The following is an 18,017-nucleotide window of genomic DNA, read 5'->3' as shown; positions in this document are numbered from 1 at the left end:
TCAACAGCTGAAAAGGTATACTACTGTGATTACCACGCAGTCCAAACTGGATATGAGATATATCTTTTTTTTTAAATGGTCGTAGTTCCCACCTGGCTCTTGATGCCTGTTTGAGTGATGAAGGTCTTCAGTGCGCCAGTCTCCGAGTTCTGGGGGTAGCCAAAGTCCAGGATCTCTACAACGGACAAGGGGACCGTGAGACCACACACTTCTGCTATGAGCTCACCAGATGGGCTCACAAAGAAACACCATCTTGTTTTATGTAACCCTTATTTGACCAGGTAAATTCAGAGACTGTATTGAACATGAGCGACGATCTGGGAAAGGGTTGCAGGGGAGGAGAGGGGTTGTTTCGAACAATTCGGCTGAGCCCAATTACTCGACTGGTTGGCTGTTGGTCGACCAAGATTATTTTAGTCGAGCAGTAACAAACAAATACAGTACCAGTCAAAAGTTTGGACACACCTACTCACTCAAGGGTTTTTCTTTATTTTTACTATTTTCTACATTGTAGAATACTAGCGAAGATATCAAAACAATGAAATAACACATATGGAATCATGTAGTAACCAAAAAAGTGTGAAACAAATCAAAAAATATTTTATATTTGAAATTCTTCAAAGTAGCCACCCTTTGCCTTGATGACAGCTTTGCTCTGATCCAGTGGAAATGTCATAAAACAGGCCTACCTGATTACTTCTTATCAGTGCTCGACTTGGACTGAAATAGGTTCCGGTTCTCATTTTGGATGCTGCTACTGTTTATATTTAGGTGCAGGAGCTCCACAATACTTTAGAGATAATATTCTATAAGAGGAACAGGAGCTCAATCAGTGGAACATTTCAGGTGCCGGTACTCAGGTCCGGTGAGCTAGTGCCCAAGTCAAGCACAGCTTCTTATCCCTTGAGCAAATAGCCTACATCTGTGTCTGTGCGCTGGAAACTCTGAAGACCCAGAATATTTTATATAATGTTGCAAGTTCGCTAGTAAAGCCTGACCCAAGTTAATAGTTTATACAATGTTTCAAATTGGTTGCAGACAGGCCATGTGTAGCCAATGTGATTTATAGGATATTTATTTTTATTAGAATATTTTCTACCTGCAGGCTGAAATGTTTTTATTTGTTGGCTTTATGTAGGCTATTTTTACATAGTTGGCAATAGAAGTTACTTTTTAGGTTTGTATCATTTTCATATAGATTTGAATAGAATTTTGATTAACACGACAATGATTTTGAAATATGAAGACATTATAAATTAAATGAAACTGAAAATGTGCATATGAAAACTATAACTAGCACGCAGATCGGTAGAAATGGTCAAATAAATTGGCATTGTACATGAGAAAGGTTTTTGAGTAGGTGGCCATGTAGTCTATTTACTAGCAACTTCAAGAGAGTAACGGCAGAATCTGTGAAAGCCAGCGGGAAGGGGAGAAGAATAGTTGGGTCAGGTTTTTTTCTTCTGGTTATCTAGAGATCTGGCGCCCTATTGAGGCATTTGTCTTATTTCATCAAATCGTAAGCTTAAAGAATCAGACAAGCTCACTGCATATAGTTGATTTTCTTAAAACACATAGGGAGTGTCTATATATGGAAAAACATCGATTGGTCGAAAGAACAGACTACTTTCGGTGGACCAAGATTGTTTTTTGTCAGGTACAGCCCTAGAACAGTTACCCTCTTTTAGTTTCATAAACACATAGTCGTCTCCCCAAACATCATCACATCATAGGTCAGAAGAAAGTGGTACTTGTATGTTTTCAAAACATGTTCTGTATATTGCTCTTCACCTAAAGAAAACGAATGTGTCCTGGCTGGTTTAGGGGTAAAGCCCCAGCCTCTGACACATGTCTACTGTGTGGGCATAGGTTCTAATCTGGCCTACTGGCCTCCATCTATCTCACTATCTGAAAATAAAATTATTTGAAAGAAAGGAAAGCAATCATATTAATTTCACAAATTTCTTGAGTGGATATTAGCAAGTCTGCATGCAATGTCTGTCACAGCACACGTAGACATCTGCCAGCGCTATATTTTTTTTAGGTTTAGATTTTCTCACTTAAAAGTCACAAAAGTCTAAACCTAAAAAAACAACAGCACAGCAGAAAGGCTGACTGTGGCACAAGAGAACCACTTCAGGATGTGGCATGATGGTTGTGTGGAATTCCTGTAAAGTTTGTTAGGTGGTTGTAAACAGAGGGGGAAAATAACACGCTGCAATTGAGCACACACACACACACACACACACACACACCAGGGGTGGGCAGTTATTTAAATATCAGAACGTATTTAGTATTCGATTACTTGTGAGAGTATTCAAAAGTTGCAATCTGGTGTAGCTGGTGTAGCTAACTTCTTTACATCGATTTAAGTGCAGTGAAGACAGACACTACCAGATGAGATGATAGATAACCTATCGCAGTAATACTCTTGTCTAACTTGCCAGTTTGGCTACTTTCTCATTTGTCCTTCCTCCGTATCACACACTGGCCCCTGCTCCTCTTTCGACCCTCCCACACGTCTGTTAAAACAACAAGCAGAGTTCACTGGCTCTTACCTGAGAGCATGAGCAAGCCCCAATTGAAGTAAAAATACATATATAATATTTAAAACATGTATTTCCACTATCCAGAAATCCCTAACAGACACACACACACACACACACCACACACACACACAAAGTAGCAACAATAGGCGACTGATGCATCAGCTCTACTCTTTCAAGACGACTCTTTCCAGAGGAACAAAGAGCCAGAGGAAAAAGAGAGCGATAGCCTAAAAGAGTGGCAAAAGAAAAGGCTTCCTTTACCGTCCAGCAGCTCGTAGATCAGCACAAAGTTGTTCTTGATGTTCTCCTCGCTGATCTTGCCGAAGTAGGCCGTCATGACGTCGCACATCTTAAGATGAGATAAAAAATCAGATAGTTATTTAAGAAAATGTGATTGCTTCAGCCAATACATACAACACCAACAAATGTACCTTGTAGAGGAACTCGAACACCATGGCGGCGTTGACATTCTGCTTGGTGACTGCCGCCAGCCAGATGTTGGAGCGCTTGACGTGGAAGAAGCTGGTGCGGGCGATGTTGGTGACCGGCGAGCGCACCTGCTGCCGCGCATGGATCACGTTCACGCGGAACGCATCCACCGCGTTGCGCCTGGACACACAAAGACAGGAAAGAAAAGGAGGGGGTCGTTAGGGACATTCAAAAGACCTTGAGCAGGAAGAGGAACAGAGAGTGTTAGAGACATTTATTAGGCAGGTAAAGAGATGATTAAAAGTCAAAAAGGGGAAGAGTGAAAGAGGAAGAGGAGAAATAGATGACCACGAGATGCACCGAAGAAAGGAAACGGTAAGCTTACATCTGGAGAAAAAGAAAACAGGCTTTAATGGGGGGTTGTCAATGTAGCTTGCATGCCGGCAAGACACTTCAGTCAGGAGATAATCAGTTGCCAGGCGAGCACATCATCTTACCTATTCCTACAGTATCCAATGGACAAAATGGTGGACATGGAGAGAAATGGCTCCAGCAAAAAGGGTGGACAGAAACACAAAAGACAAGGAGGAGGAGGAGCAGAAGAAGGAGGTGGAGAATGAAGATGGGGAGAGAGACATCAGGGCAGAGGGTTAGAGAGACACACGAATGGCGGGCGCAAGCACAGGCACACCAGGGTTTCCATTAGCTGGCAACTGCAGGCTTTTGGCTGATAAAAATTAATATAATTGTAGCCGGCATCCCAATTTCACGCTTCAGCACCATTCTCTCACTCCTTGTGCGCAAAATAAAAAATACGAAAAAATATGCCTATAGCCTGGAATGTCCTCCGTGTAGACAAATGTTTTAATTGTAGCGGAGAAAGATGAGATGAATGTTGGTAGGGCCAAATGCAGGCTACTGTGGGTCACCAACCGGTCGCTATCCAAGGCATTCCTAATCAATCACCATACATTTCTGTAAAAAACAACAACGATAAACCTTGCATTCCTATTTTTTTTTTTAATCTCACACTGTTGGCGGTAGGTGACCCGATTTAGCTGCCCCGTGCGCGGCAGGCCCAGAGAGCAACCCTCAGTCTGCTGCTCTCTCCCTCTACTGAGACTGACCATCAGATGCAGGCTCCATCAACCCAGTAAAATAAAATAAAAAGTGAATTATTAAAATGTATGCTCACTCAGCTGTGCCTCACAAGTAATACAACAACTGATCTACTACCCGGTGTGATCATATAGCCACGCAATGGCAGGGCAATTCAAGCAAAGCCAATATAAGTGTTTTGGGCCTATATCCTACTGAACACACCTAGGGCTGGGCGATTTTTGAATTAATTTGATTAATTCAAATGTATGTTTTTGCGCACTATTCCAAATGCCTGTATTGCAAGAATCAAGGTTTTGTTATTTTTTCATTTATGTCTGCTTGTTCTCGTGTTGTATTTTTGGTCCCGTCCCTTTCGCTCCTCTGTGCTGTGTAAACCAGGTACGGCAGGTAGCCTAGCGGTTAGCCTAGCAGTATCCTTAATTTTGGGCCAGAAACCAAAAGGTCACTTGTTCAAATCCCTGAGCTGGCAAGAGGGGAAAACATGCTGTTCTGCCATTGAGCAAGGTAGTTAACCCCTAACAACAACTTATCCCTGGGTGCTGATGATGTGGGTTTCAATTAAGGCAGCCCTTTGCACCGCTCTGATTCAGAGGGGTTGGGTTAAATGCGGAAGACACATTTTAGTTAAATGCATTCAGTTGTGCAACTGGCTAGGTATCCCCCTTTACCTTCCCATTTACACCAGAGATCTGTATATAATGAAGAGATGCCATTGAGCAAGGCAGTTAACCTTTTGCGTATAGGGGGCAGTATTTTCTTTTTTGGCTAAAAAACGTACTCATTTGAAACGGCCTATTTCTCAGCCCCAGAAACTAGAATATGCGTATAATTGTCATATTAGGATAGAAAACACTCTCAATTTTCCAAAACTGTAAACATATTGTCTGTGAGTATAACAGAACTGATATTGCAGGCGAAAACCTAAGGAAAATCCAATCAGGAAGTGCTCTTATTTTGAAACCTCTCTGTTCCTATGCATGCCTATCCTCCATTTAAAGGAATATCAACCAGATTCCTTTTTCTATGGCTTCCCTAAGGTGTCAACAGTCTTTAGACATAGTTTCAGGCTTTTATTTTGAAAAAATTAGCGTGAAAGATCACATTGCGTAAGTGGATAGGTGGGGGCTCTCAGAGTGAGTTTTGCGCTACAGAGTAAAGTGGCCATTGTTTCTCCCGGTGTTTTTGAAAAACCTACACACCCGTTTGATATATTTATCGAATATATATTTTAAAAACAACCTGAGGATTGATTATAAAAAAACGTTTGACATGTTTCTGTGGACATTATGGATATTATTTGGAATATACGTCTGCGTTGTCGTGATCACTCTTTCCTGTGGATTTCTGAACATAACGTGTAATTTTGAGTAGAGCAGACATTTCCATATATTTTTGTCATATTTATGATATAATTTACAAAAATTATACCTTTTTTTTCTCCTCCAAAAGTATATATATATATATATATATATATATATATATATATATATATATATTTAATCAATTAGTACATTTTAACTGAGATTAAAACCAACTTTCTATAGCTTGTTTTAAAAATAAATATATTTTTGAGATGATTTCATTTTCAAATAACCGAAAGTGAGCAGTTGTAAGGGGGAAAAAAAGCCATTCTTGAACACGGGGTGAGCCTTTCTTACTAAACTACTGAAAACCAGTTCGGATTTAAGTATAACTTTTGTATGACTGAAACCTTTACTGAGAGGTCTAATGCTTTAATATTTAATCATTTCTGTCCTCCGAATTCATATTCATTATATAAATAGGCCCGTTTAATTTTGTCTGGCTTGCCATTCCAAATAAAATTGCATATTTTTTGCTCATAAAATTTAAGAAACAAGTCATTAGGCAGGGCCATACAAAAATAAGTAAACTGGGATATGACTAGAGTTAATAAAGGAGATTTTTCCACAAATAGGCAGGTCTTTTCCTGTCCATGGTAGCAAGATCTTGTCTATTTTTGCTAACTTTCTATTCAAATGTATTGTAGTGAGAATTTCTTTCCTTCGGGATATGAAGACCGATTACTTCAAACCATTTTATTAGTAAACTACACATTGGTATATGGGTCAAAATAAAACAATAGATCCCCCTCTTTGTGAGGCATTGGAAAACCTCCCTGGTCTTTGTGGTTGACAATCACTACTAGACTGAGGGACCTTACATATAATTGTATGTGTGGGTTACAGAGATTAGGTAGTCGTTCAAAAATTATGTTAAACAGTATTATTGAATCCATGCAACTTATTATTTGACTTGTTAAGCCCATTTTTACTCCTGAACATATTTAGGCTTGCCATAACAAAGGGGTTGAATACTTATTGACAAGACATTTCAGCTTTTTATTTTTATTAATTTGTACAAATTTCAAAAAACATAATTTCACTTTGACATTATGGGTTATTGTGTGTAGTGACACACTGTATGCATTAATTAATCAATTATACAAATCATACAATCAATTTGAATTTGTTTTGACCAATCTAACTACAAAATAACAATGGTGATAGGATAAATCTATTGATGAACTGGGTAAATCAAGATGCTGTCTCGGCCTATTCACAATACAGGTAAATGCTTATTGTTCAATAGGAGTGTGTGCATGCATTGACTTATTGAGGTTGTTTTAGATGATTTCATGGGGCTACAGATGAGAAATAATCACTGCCATTAAGGACTTATTTTATTGGCAACTGCTAGGAGAACATATTATTTTATCAAAAACATTTGCATAGAAGAAGCAATCTCTTTTATAAAAGTGTGCACTGTCTCTAAGAAAGTAAAGACGTCATTCGCAAGGCAGAATGTGGTTATGGAATCTAGTAGAAATCAGACGGAGGCGAGGGAGACAATGAAATGAATGAGTTTTTGGTGGCAAGGGAGATTAAGTTAATTAAGAATGTTTTTGATGACAAATAGCTTTGAAATCAGTATTTCTTTGGGTACTAGGGTAGGGAATTCAGATGTAAGCTAACAAGGAAAGTATGCCTACAATTAAAGCAGGAAGATACTGTGATAATCTGTATGGACATTGTTTTGCGAACAGTAATTAACAGTTTCAACATTTCTTCATGTTATGCATTATTCAAGTGTTTGTGAAGCATTAGTGGGGAGCTAACAATGCAGCCCAGACAGCCCGCAATGAATGACTAAGTGGAGAATGCACTTTCCTCTTCACGCTATGAAGTGGATGCGCTGATCGACAGACTTGATCCTCTCAATCACGTGAGACATTTGACAGAACGTAACAAAAATGTTAGTACCGAACCGTTTCATTTTTTTATCGAAAAATTACTGAAGTTCCGGTATACCATGCAACACTACTCTGTGGACTCACCCTATGTCATCACGGTAGACGCGGGAGATCAGCACCTCCCCCTTGTGGTTGTAGATGAACAATCCTCCAATCATGATGGCAGCCTCTCAGTCATAACAGGCCATGAGGAGTGACTGCATGGGGGAGAGATAGAGTAGGGAAGTGATCAGCAGGCTGTACAACAATAAAAAATCAGAGGGGGAAAAAGGCTTCTTGAAGAAACATCTTCTTGGGTCAGGAGGAATTCAGAAAGAAATCATATATCTGACTGAAGAGGCAGAGAGAGAGACTATTACATCCATCTCTAGATACTACTAGGCAGGAAAGGAGTAGTTTAACAAAAGTACATGATCCATAACAAGAAAAGCCCTGGATTAACTAATCCTCTCCTTCCCCTTCCTCAGGAAGACCAAGAAAATAGGCCTAGACCAGATTACTGCTCCTATAGCTAATACACAGAAAACAGGAGGGGAATCAAGGTGTTCATTAGGCCCCAAAATAAAGAAAGCTGACTGAAACAGGGTTGGTTCTACCTAAACCCCCAATAACAAATACGCGCCCTAATGAACACGACCCTAGAGGAGCGATGTCATATAGGCTAATTTGTTAATGAATTAAAAAACATGTCTACCCTTTCATTCGACCTTCAGGTGCCATAGGAAGCACATTTCCAATTCATGTCATGATTGAACTGAATTCGGCTCAGATTGAAGGACCCCCCCTCACCCCCTTTTACCTCTCAGTCTATTCAGAAGGACACATCCAAAAGCTTACAGAGAACTCATTTGACCCTTATATCTATTCAAACATCATGAAGCCAGACTGATAGAGTTGACATATGCAAGTCAGCGTAATAGCCTAGTGTGTGTGAATGTGTGTGTGTTCCACAAGAGCTGACCTTATGCCTCTCTCACTCCAAGGTCAGTGTGACCGGGTCTGTCTGCCGATTAAGTACCGCTGCGTGTGGTCATAGGCTAATGACAACGTTCTAGCAGTGTCAGATCCCGGTGACTAACCAATAGGGACATGGCCGGCACAGAGTATGCACACAATAATATGTTTATTGTGAATAGTCAGATGAATATAATAGCTTGATTTAAACGCTTAGCCTACATGCTGTGCAAGAAGAACGATGTCCCTAATAATGTTGTTTACACGACACACCTGAAATCAAGCTACCTGATGGGATTATAAATCAAAATAAAACATGAATTGGGGAAGAAGACAAGAAGAAGTCTTGGCCTGGCAGATAAAACCTGAGGAGAATTTGAGAACCATCAACTCTATTGAAACACAAAATGGTCAAGTGTCTCACAACCCGGAAGAGATGAATGATTCATTTAAACAATACTATTCTAGGTTATACACTTCTGATGGAACCAGTAATGATAGACACATTTCTGTCAACTATTGAACTACCGCCCCTCACACAGGAAGACCAAAACGAAGTAGAACGCCCCTTTACAAAAACAGAAATTTCGAAAAGGCAATTTCCTCTCTACAATCCAGCTAATCACCAGGAGACGATGGCTTTCCCCCAGGGTTTTATAAGGTTTAAGGATTTGCTTATTCCTCTCTTGATGGATGTTCTAAATGTATCTGCTGAGTCTAACGGACTCCTTTTCCACGGCTATAATAACAGTTATACATTTTTTTAATTAAGATCCTCTACAATGTTCTTCCTATAGGCCGATCTCGCTCCTCAATGCCAACTATAAATTGATTTCTAAGGTGATGGCTAATAGATTAGGACAATATTTGCCAAATCTGATTAACACCGATCAAACAGGCTTTATACAGAAAATATCCTCCACCAATAATTTGCACATCTTTATTCAACGCAATTCACATGGCCAGTGTGAGGAGCGATCCTAGTATAGCAGTATCTCTAGACGCTGAAAAGGCCTTTGATAGGCTGGAGTGGCCATACCTATTCAAGGTACTGGCAAAATTGTGCCTTGGTCCTTCGTTTGTCAACTGGGTTAAAACTTTATACAATAAACCGGAAGATCACAACTAATGGCATGATGTCAGCCACATTCCCACTCTTTAGAGATAGTAGACAGGGCTGTTCACTTTCCCCGCTCCTTATTGTGCTAGCCACAGAACCCCTGGCAGAGGCCATAAGAATGGATCCTGGCATAAAGGGCGTTCTGGTGGGCCAGATAACACATAAGATCTCATTGTTCGCAGACAACATTATTTTGTTCCTCTCTCACCCGACCGGATCTCTCTCAAAACTACAGACGCTTTTGGGTACATACAGCTCAGGTTACAAAGTCAACATGGACAAAAGTCTAATACTTCCACTGACTCGCTTTGACTATAGCATCTGTGAACGAACGGTCCATTCAGATGGTCGCCACAGGGGTTCAAATATCTAGGAATCACAGTTGATAATGATTTAAAAATTGTACAAGCTTAACTACTCTGCCTTGGTTCAGAAGGCGGTGGATGACTTGAATAGATGGATAGATCTGACTCTCACATTATTTGGGAGAATTATCTGTATTAAGATGAACGTTCTGCCTAAAATGATGTACCCATTTTAATCTTTACGAATAACCCGACCCAAGAGTTTCTTTAAGGGTGGCAGGGCAGCCTAGTAGTTAGAGCATTAGACTAGTAACCGGAAGGTTATAGTCTAGGTCTCTGCCTACCAAATTTCAAGATGTATTACTGGGCAGCGCAAATTATATTAATTTCATTCCTATTTGAAACTGAACCAGACCCTTCTTGGACTCAGATGGAAATGTTTGCTCTTCATGAAGAAGTTGGGAGTAATAGTATCTACAAGTGGAACCCCAAGACTACATCAACAAAAACCAGCAATACCTGTACCATCAATTTAGTAAGATCTTGGTATGAAATTCGTAAGTTATTTGGTCTGAAAGAAGACTTGTCACCCAAAACACCCCTGTGGCAAAACAGACTCCTGCCAATGATCTTGGATAGCAAAACAATTTGTGAAGGGAGAAGGGAATGAGAAGGGAATAACGCATTTAGACCATTGTAATGTAGATGGGGTACTTATTTCATTTGAGCAACTAAAAGAAAAATACCAGTTATCCAATTATCATTTATTTTGTTATTTACAGTTAAACCTTTCTCAGAAGCACTTTTGGAGATATGACTTTACCAAACCTATCAAGCATTGAACAACTACTCCATGATAACAATGACACATATAGATTTATATCCAGAGTGTACTCATTGCTAATGCAACAATGCCCAAAACAAGATGTACGTAAGTCAAGAGAGTGATGGGAATACTACAATTGATGAGGGTCAACTCTAGATTAGAGGTCGACCATGGCCGGGCCGATTAATTAGGGCCGATTTTCACATTTTCATAACAATCGGTAATCTGCATTTTGGATGCCGATTATGGCTGATTACATTGCAATCCACGAGGAGATTGTGTGGCAGGCTGACCACCTGTTACGCGAGTGCAGCAAGGAGCCAATGTAAATTGCTAGCTAGCATTAAACTTATCTTATAAAAAACAACCAATGTTAACATAATCCCTACACATGGTTGATGATATTACTAGTTTATCTAGCTTGTCCTGCGTTGCATGTAATCAATGCGGTGCCGGTTAATTTAACATCGAATCACAGCCTACTTCAGGGTATACGCAGCAGTTTGGGCCGCCTGGCTCGTTGCGAACTGTGTGAAGACCATTTGTTCCTAACAATGACAGAAATTAACTTGACAGAATTTTACATAATTATGACATAACATTGAAGGTTGTGCAATGTTACAGCAATATTTAGACTTAGGGTTGCCACCCGTTCTCGATACAATACGGAACGTTCCTCCCTTCTCCCTTTATTATGGAAGTCCCTTCCCACTTGAACCTGAAATATGCCTTCTGGGTAAGTTCACAAATGTGAATTTGAGGAATAGCTTCAAAATCTAATTTACAGAAATCACACTTGCTACTGCAAGAAAATGCATTGCATTGACATGGAAATCGGATTCCCCTCTCCCAATTACAAGATGGCTCTCTGAAATGAAGAAATGTATTACTATTTTTGAAGATTACCTATGCTTTTAGAAATAAATTAAACTACCTTGTGAAAATATGGCAACCATTCCTGGACTATATGAAAACACTTCCATTGAGGTTGGTGGAGGTGAGCTTCTAGATCGATGTAGCGATTTTCTCTCTGCAATGTACTGTTTGTATTGCTTTGTGTATATGTTGGTATCTCTTGTCATTTGTCTTATTTAGTCATTTGTATTATTACTATTCTAATTTAACTCATTTGTCATCGTTTTAAGTCATTTTATTTTGGGGGTGGTGAGGATTGATTTACTTTTTGTCGTAGCATTTACTCTTGCTGTGTTGTATTGTTCTGTTGTTGAATAATTGAAAATATATTTAAAAAAATGTAAATTAAGACTTGAACTTGTAAATGTTCATTCATAGTCGTAACATAGGGTTTGTACGTTTACAGATCTAATTTAACATTTACATTTCAAGTTTTGAGCATGGCTTTTCTTACGATCCTAAATTATATGTACGTTCAACCTTTTGGCAGCCATCTCTCTCCGTAGTCGCACCGCATGAGGCAAATGGTGGTCACACTAGATACCGACTGGTTTTCTGGTCCACGCCCCTACCTTTTTTAAGGTATCTGTCACCAACAGATGCATATCTGTATTCCCAAATCAAATCAAACTGTATTTGTCACACACACCGAATATAATAGGTATAGACCTTACAGTGAAATGCTTACTTACAAGCCCTTAACCAACAATGCAGTTTTATGAAGAAAAAACCCAGGAGTAAAAGTAAAGCTACAGTAAAATAACAATAGTGAGGCTATGTACAGAGTCAATGGTCGAGGTAATATATACATGTAATATACATGTAGGTAGAGTTATTAAAGTGACTGCATACATAATAACAGAGAGTAGCATCAGCATAAAGGGGGAGGGGGGGGGGGGTAGAAGCTGCAAATAGTCTGGGTAGCCATTTGATTAGATGTTCAGGAGTCTTATGGTTTGGGGGTAGAAGCAGTTTAGAAGCCTCTTGGACCTAGATTTGGCGCTTCGGTACCAGTCATGTGAAATCCATACATTAGGGCCTTATGAATTAATTTTAATTGACCGATTTTCCTTATATAAACTGTAACAGGGACATCTTTGAAATGGTTGCGTTTATATATATTTCAGTATAATTAGCACATTTTCTTCCCTTTTAACTGCATTGTTGTCAAAGGCCTCGTACGTAAACTGTTGTTTTCGGCGCATGTGACAAATACAATTTTATTTGAGGATCCATCCATTCAAAGACTGGAGAACCAGCGGGATCAACACTGAGATCCCATTGAATGACTAATTCCATGCATCAACGTGTCTTCAGCGTTCTAGAATAGTCTAGCAGCTAATATTAGCCAGTTAACCTTCATAACAACTGAACGCATTTGGTATTGTGTCTATTTTAACAACTTGAGATTGCAATGGCCTGTGAACATCATCAGTGGCAAGGGGACAGATACATGAAATACGCGTTATAATGTCGTTATTACATCGATTCGCATGGGGATGCAGCAAACCAAGGTACCTCGCTCACTAATGTCAGCTAACGTAAGAGGTTTTGAAATGAGCCATCTAGCTAAAATCTACTAGTACTACTGTACTGCTAGATGTCTGCCTGACCGGAAAACTAGCTACTGTAGCCAGCTAACGTTAACCATCACCGATAACTAGCTATACATTTTGTAGCCATCGCCGTTAGGGTATTCTGTCCTATTGTGTATTCCCATAACTATACCGTTTTTTCAACACCACACAACACAGTCCTTGGTTCCAAATTGCCTTTTAAAATCATCTTGCTAGCATGCGAAATGTGGCTGATTAGCTAGCATGCTAACGTTACCATTGTCACGACTCGTTTGCTCTTGTCTCGGTCAAATTTTTACTGCATTGCTCCTGTTCTCACCGGTCTCCCTCGCATTCACCTGAAGCTGTACAGGCCAATTTACCCGAAAAGCAGCAAATACGTGTCCAAAAAGCACTCATTTTGAAACAGGATGGTTAAGATCAAGGCTTTTTATTTCACTCACCTTCTTACTCCAATTCAAGATGTCGACCGCTCGTAGCTCCGAAGAGACTCACTGTCAATTGACAATGAAGTGGATTATAGGGCAGTGAAGCACCCACAACTACTAACCCTGCTGGATTTATAGATTTCAACGGTCGTATTGCTTTATCAAGACTAGCATGTACTGTAATGGCATTGGATGTTCCCCAAGCAACAATGAAAGTAGTAGACATGAAACTTTTAGATTTAGTTTGGAGGAATAAACCACACTATTTAAAAAAAAGGGTATTATGTACAACCTTTAACCCGGCCCAATTTGCAAAACCTGGTTGAAAATATGTATGAGGTATTTTTATGTTCTTTTTAACGTATTTTTACTGACCGGAATATTACGTTTTTTTCCTGAACACCATACCACCAGTTGGTCATAATTGTGACCGCTTTCTGACCAGATGGTCATAATTCTGACCACTAAGTTATGTGCTATATTAGGAAGCCTACTGGTCATAGTTAAAGAAGCAATATGCAGAAATCGCTCCGCCATTTCCTGGTTGTTCAAATTCTAATAGTTAGCCTAATTTCAGTTTATGTGACAAAACAATCAGTCATTGTGCAGAAAATCTTTGTAACATTTAAACCGCTGTGAAATTTTCCATAACCAAAAATATTGTATTTTCAGCTTTTTCAAATTGGTGTGCAAAACCGAAAGTAAAAGACACAAAACTGAAATTTAAGAACGGGGAGCATAGAAAAAGTGCACATAGAACATATCTCCAGCTTCTTAGATTTGCTTTCAACTTGCTCATATACATCCTTTGCATCCTTCTCCTCCATGCCAGTCAGGGGAATATTTTTAGGACTTTCCAAAAGGCCCGCAACACATTCATCTCCTGAATTTTCTGACTTTCATGACATTAACTGTAAGCATAAAAAGAGAACTAATTAAATTAAGGATTGGCATAATATGGGCATGCAGGACACGACAGAACAGTAACGCACAGTAAAATATCTTCAACAGTCAGAATCTACTAAAGGTGGTAGCAAAGGCATGTTTGCTCCTCTTTCCCTTCATATTGAAGTGGGACATGAATTCATTGGTCATCAATCTGAAAGAAAAAGGATATCAAAATTAGACAGTATTTGGATAATGACCATTTTTAAATGGTGAAGTTTTGCTTAATCCTAATACATGTTGTAATATTCAAACAACATTTTATAAACACACCGCTCCATAATCCTGAGGACGTTGTCCCGGACAGAGGTTCCCCCAGTTGAGGACAGCTTGGCAGTCTTAAAAGAAGAAAGTTAAATGCAAAAATTATAGTACACTATATATTCACAAGTATGTGGACACACTTTCAAATTTGTGGATTTTTCTATTTCAGGCACAACAGTTGCTGACAGTTGTATAAAATCGAACACACAGCCATTCAATCTCCATACAAAAACATTGTCAGTAGAATGGCCTTACTGAAGAGCTCAGTGACTTTCAACGTGGCACCATCATAGGATGCCACCTTTCCAAGAAGTCAGTCTGTCAAATTTCTGCCCTGCTAAAGCTGCCCCAGTCAACTGTAAGTGCTGTTAAGGAGCAACAGCATCTCAACCGCGAAGTGGTAGGCAGCACAAGCTTACAGAACGGGACAACCGAGTGCTGAAGCGCGTAAGCACATAAAAATCGCCTGTCTTCAGTTGCAACACTCACTACCAAGTTCCTGAAATGAGTTTCCATGACTGAGCAGCCGCACGGCTGGAGTGGTGTACAGCTCAATGCCATTGAACTCTGGAGGAGTGGAAACGTTCTCCTGAGTGATGAATCACGTTTCACCATCTGGCAGTTTGACGGACAAATTTGGGTTTGGTGGATGCCGGGAGAACGCTACCTGCCCGAATGCATAGTGCCAAATGTAAAGTTGGTGGAGGAGGAGTAATGGGTCTGGGGCTGTTTTTCATGTTTCGTGCTAGGCCCCTTAGTTCCAGTGAAGGGAAATCTTAACGCTTCAGCATACAATGACATTCTAGACGATTCTGTGCTTCCAAATTTGGGTCAACAGTTTGGGGAAGGCGAGGTCCATACAGAAATGGTTTGTCGAGATCGGTGTGGATGAACTTAACTGGCCTGCACAGAGCCCTGACCTCAACCCCATGGAACACCTTTGGGATTAATTGGAACACCGACCGCAATCCAGGCCTAATCGCCCAACCTCATTAATGCTCTTGTGGCTGAATGGAAGCAAGTCCCCGCAGCATTCTTCCAACATCTAGTGGAAAGCCTCCTTAGAAGAGTGCCCATTTTAATGCCCATGGTTTTGGAATGAGATGTTCAACGAGAAGGTGTACACATACTTTTGGTCATGTAGTGTATACAGTGGGGCAAAAAAGTATTTAGTCAGCCACCAATTGTGCAAGTTCTCCCACTTAAAAAGATGAGAGAGGCCTGTAATTTTCATCATAGGTACACTTCAACCATCGTTACCTGTATTAATGGCACCTGTGTGAACTTGTTTTCAGTATAAAAGACACCTGTCCACAACCTCAAACAGTCACACTCCAAACTCCACTATGGCCAAGACCAAAGACCTGTCAAAGGACACCAGAAACAAAATTGTAGAACTGCACCAGGCTGGGAAGACTGAATCTGCAATATGTAAGCAGCTTGGTTTGAAGAAATCAACTCTGGGAGCAATTATTAGGAAATGGAAGACATACGTACAAGACCACTGATAATCTCCCTCGATCTGGGGCTCCATGCAAGATCTCACCCCGTGGGGTCAAAATGATCACAAGAACGGTGAGCAAAAATCCCAGAACCACACGGGGGGACATAGTGAATGACCTGCAGAGAGCTGGGACCAAAGTAACAAAGCCTAACATCAGTAACACACTACGCCGCCAGGGACTCAAATCCTGCAGTGCCAGACGTGTCCCCCTGCTTAAGCCAGTAGATGTCCAGGTACGTCTGAAGTTTGCTAGAGAGCATTTGGATGATCCAGAAGAAGATTGGGAGAATGTCATATGGTCAGATGAAACCAAAATAGAACTTCTTGGTAAAAACTCAACTTGTCGTGTTTAGAGGACAAAGAATGCTGAGTTGCATCCAAAGAACACCATACCTACTGTGAAGCATGGGGGTGGAAACATTATGCTTTGGGGCTGTTTTTCTGCAAAGGGACTAGGACGACTGATCCGTGTAAAGGAAAGAATGAATGGGGCCATGTATCATCAGATTTTGAGGGCATTGATGATGAAACGTGGCTGGGTCTTTCAGCATGACAATGATCCCAAACACACCGCCCGGGCAACGAATGAGTGGCTTCATAAGAAGCATTTCAAGGTCCTGGAGTGGCCTAGCCAGTCTCCAGATCTCAACCCCATAGAAAATCTTTGGAGGGAGTTGAAAGTCCGTGTTGCCCAGCAACAGCCCCAAAACATCACTGCTCTAGAGGAGATCTGCATGGAGGAATGGGCCAAAATACCAGCAACAGTGTGTGAAAACCTTGTGAAGACATACAGAAAACGTTTGACCTCTGTCATTGCCAACAAAGGGTATATAACAAAGTATTGAGATAAACTTTTGTTATTGACCAAATACTTATTTTCCACCATAATTTGCAAATAAATTCATAAAAAATCCTACAATGTGATTTTCTGGATTTGTTTCCTCATTTTGTCTGTCATAGTTGAAGTGTATCTATGATGAAAATTACAGGCCTCTCATCAATTTAAGTCAGAGAACTTGCACAATTGGTGGCTGACTAAATACTTTTTTGCCCCACTGTATGTGAAGAGGCAATAAAGAAACAAAATATTATCTTGTTCAAGAGCAACAACCAATTGGTGTAATTAGAAAATCTCTTCTTCTTCTTTGCAACTGAGCATAAGGGAGAAAACTTTACATGAATCACCAAGTGGGGTGTCTGTTGAATCAGAACACAAGGGTTTTGCACCTGGAAAAAAAAGCGAGTCAAAATAGGATTTTATTTGCTGACAAACATATTATTAGAAATGGTGCTATTTCAATTGGATCTACTTAAACTAGACTCTTACAAAAAGGGGTCCGAAAGGGTTCTTCGGCTGTACCCATAAGGGAAACCCTTTTTAGTTTCAGATAGAACAATTTTTGTTTCCAGGTAGAATCCTTTTGGGTTCCATGTAGAACCCTCTGTGGAAATGGTTCTACATGGAACCCATCAATGCTGTGATGCAAAAATACTAGCGAAATACATTGCACTCAGAATTAAAAGGGTTTTACCAGGTATTGTTCATCCTGATCAGACAGGTTTTTTACATGGACGATACATTGGAGATTATTTACGGCAACTACTAGAAATAATATAACATCATGAAACATCTAAGAAGCCAGGCCTGGTATTTATAGCGGATTTTGAAAAGGCATTTGATAAAGACTGGATTTTATTTATAAATGCCTGGATTTTTTCAAGTTCAGTACTTCTCTTATAAAATGGGTACAAATCATGTATAGCAACCCCAGGTGTAAAATAGTAAATAACGGCTACTTCTCAGAGAG

At 40.0% G+C, this 18,017-nt stretch overlaps 1 protein-coding gene across 1 annotated transcript in view; it reads right to left on the bottom strand.

Moving 5' to 3' along the window:
• Nucleotides 1-13,704, bottom strand: part of LOC115137153 (AP-2 complex subunit mu-A-like) — a 35,450-nt gene extending 21,746 nt beyond the window's left edge. The window contains exons 1-5 of the mRNA XM_065024662.1: nucleotides 13,512-13,704; nucleotides 7,456-7,568; nucleotides 2,981-3,158; nucleotides 2,811-2,898; nucleotides 93-175 (exon numbers count right to left, since the gene is read on the bottom strand). Coding sequence (XP_064880734.1) covers nucleotides 93-175; nucleotides 2,811-2,898; nucleotides 2,981-3,158; nucleotides 7,456-7,529 — 423 coding nt within the window. The 5' untranslated portion in view covers nucleotides 7,530-7,568; nucleotides 13,512-13,704. The remainder of the gene's footprint in view (nucleotides 1-92; nucleotides 176-2,810; nucleotides 2,899-2,980; nucleotides 3,159-7,455; nucleotides 7,569-13,511) is intronic.
• Nucleotides 13,705-18,017: the final 4,313 nt, after the last annotated feature.

This window comes from Oncorhynchus nerka, linkage group LG11, assembly GCF_034236695.1.
Source record: "Oncorhynchus nerka isolate Pitt River linkage group LG11, Oner_Uvic_2.0, whole genome shotgun sequence".
Classification (NCBI taxonomy): Eukaryota; Metazoa; Chordata; class Actinopteri; order Salmoniformes; family Salmonidae; genus Oncorhynchus; species Oncorhynchus nerka.
This window is presented reverse-complemented; position numbering and strand designations above follow the sequence as displayed.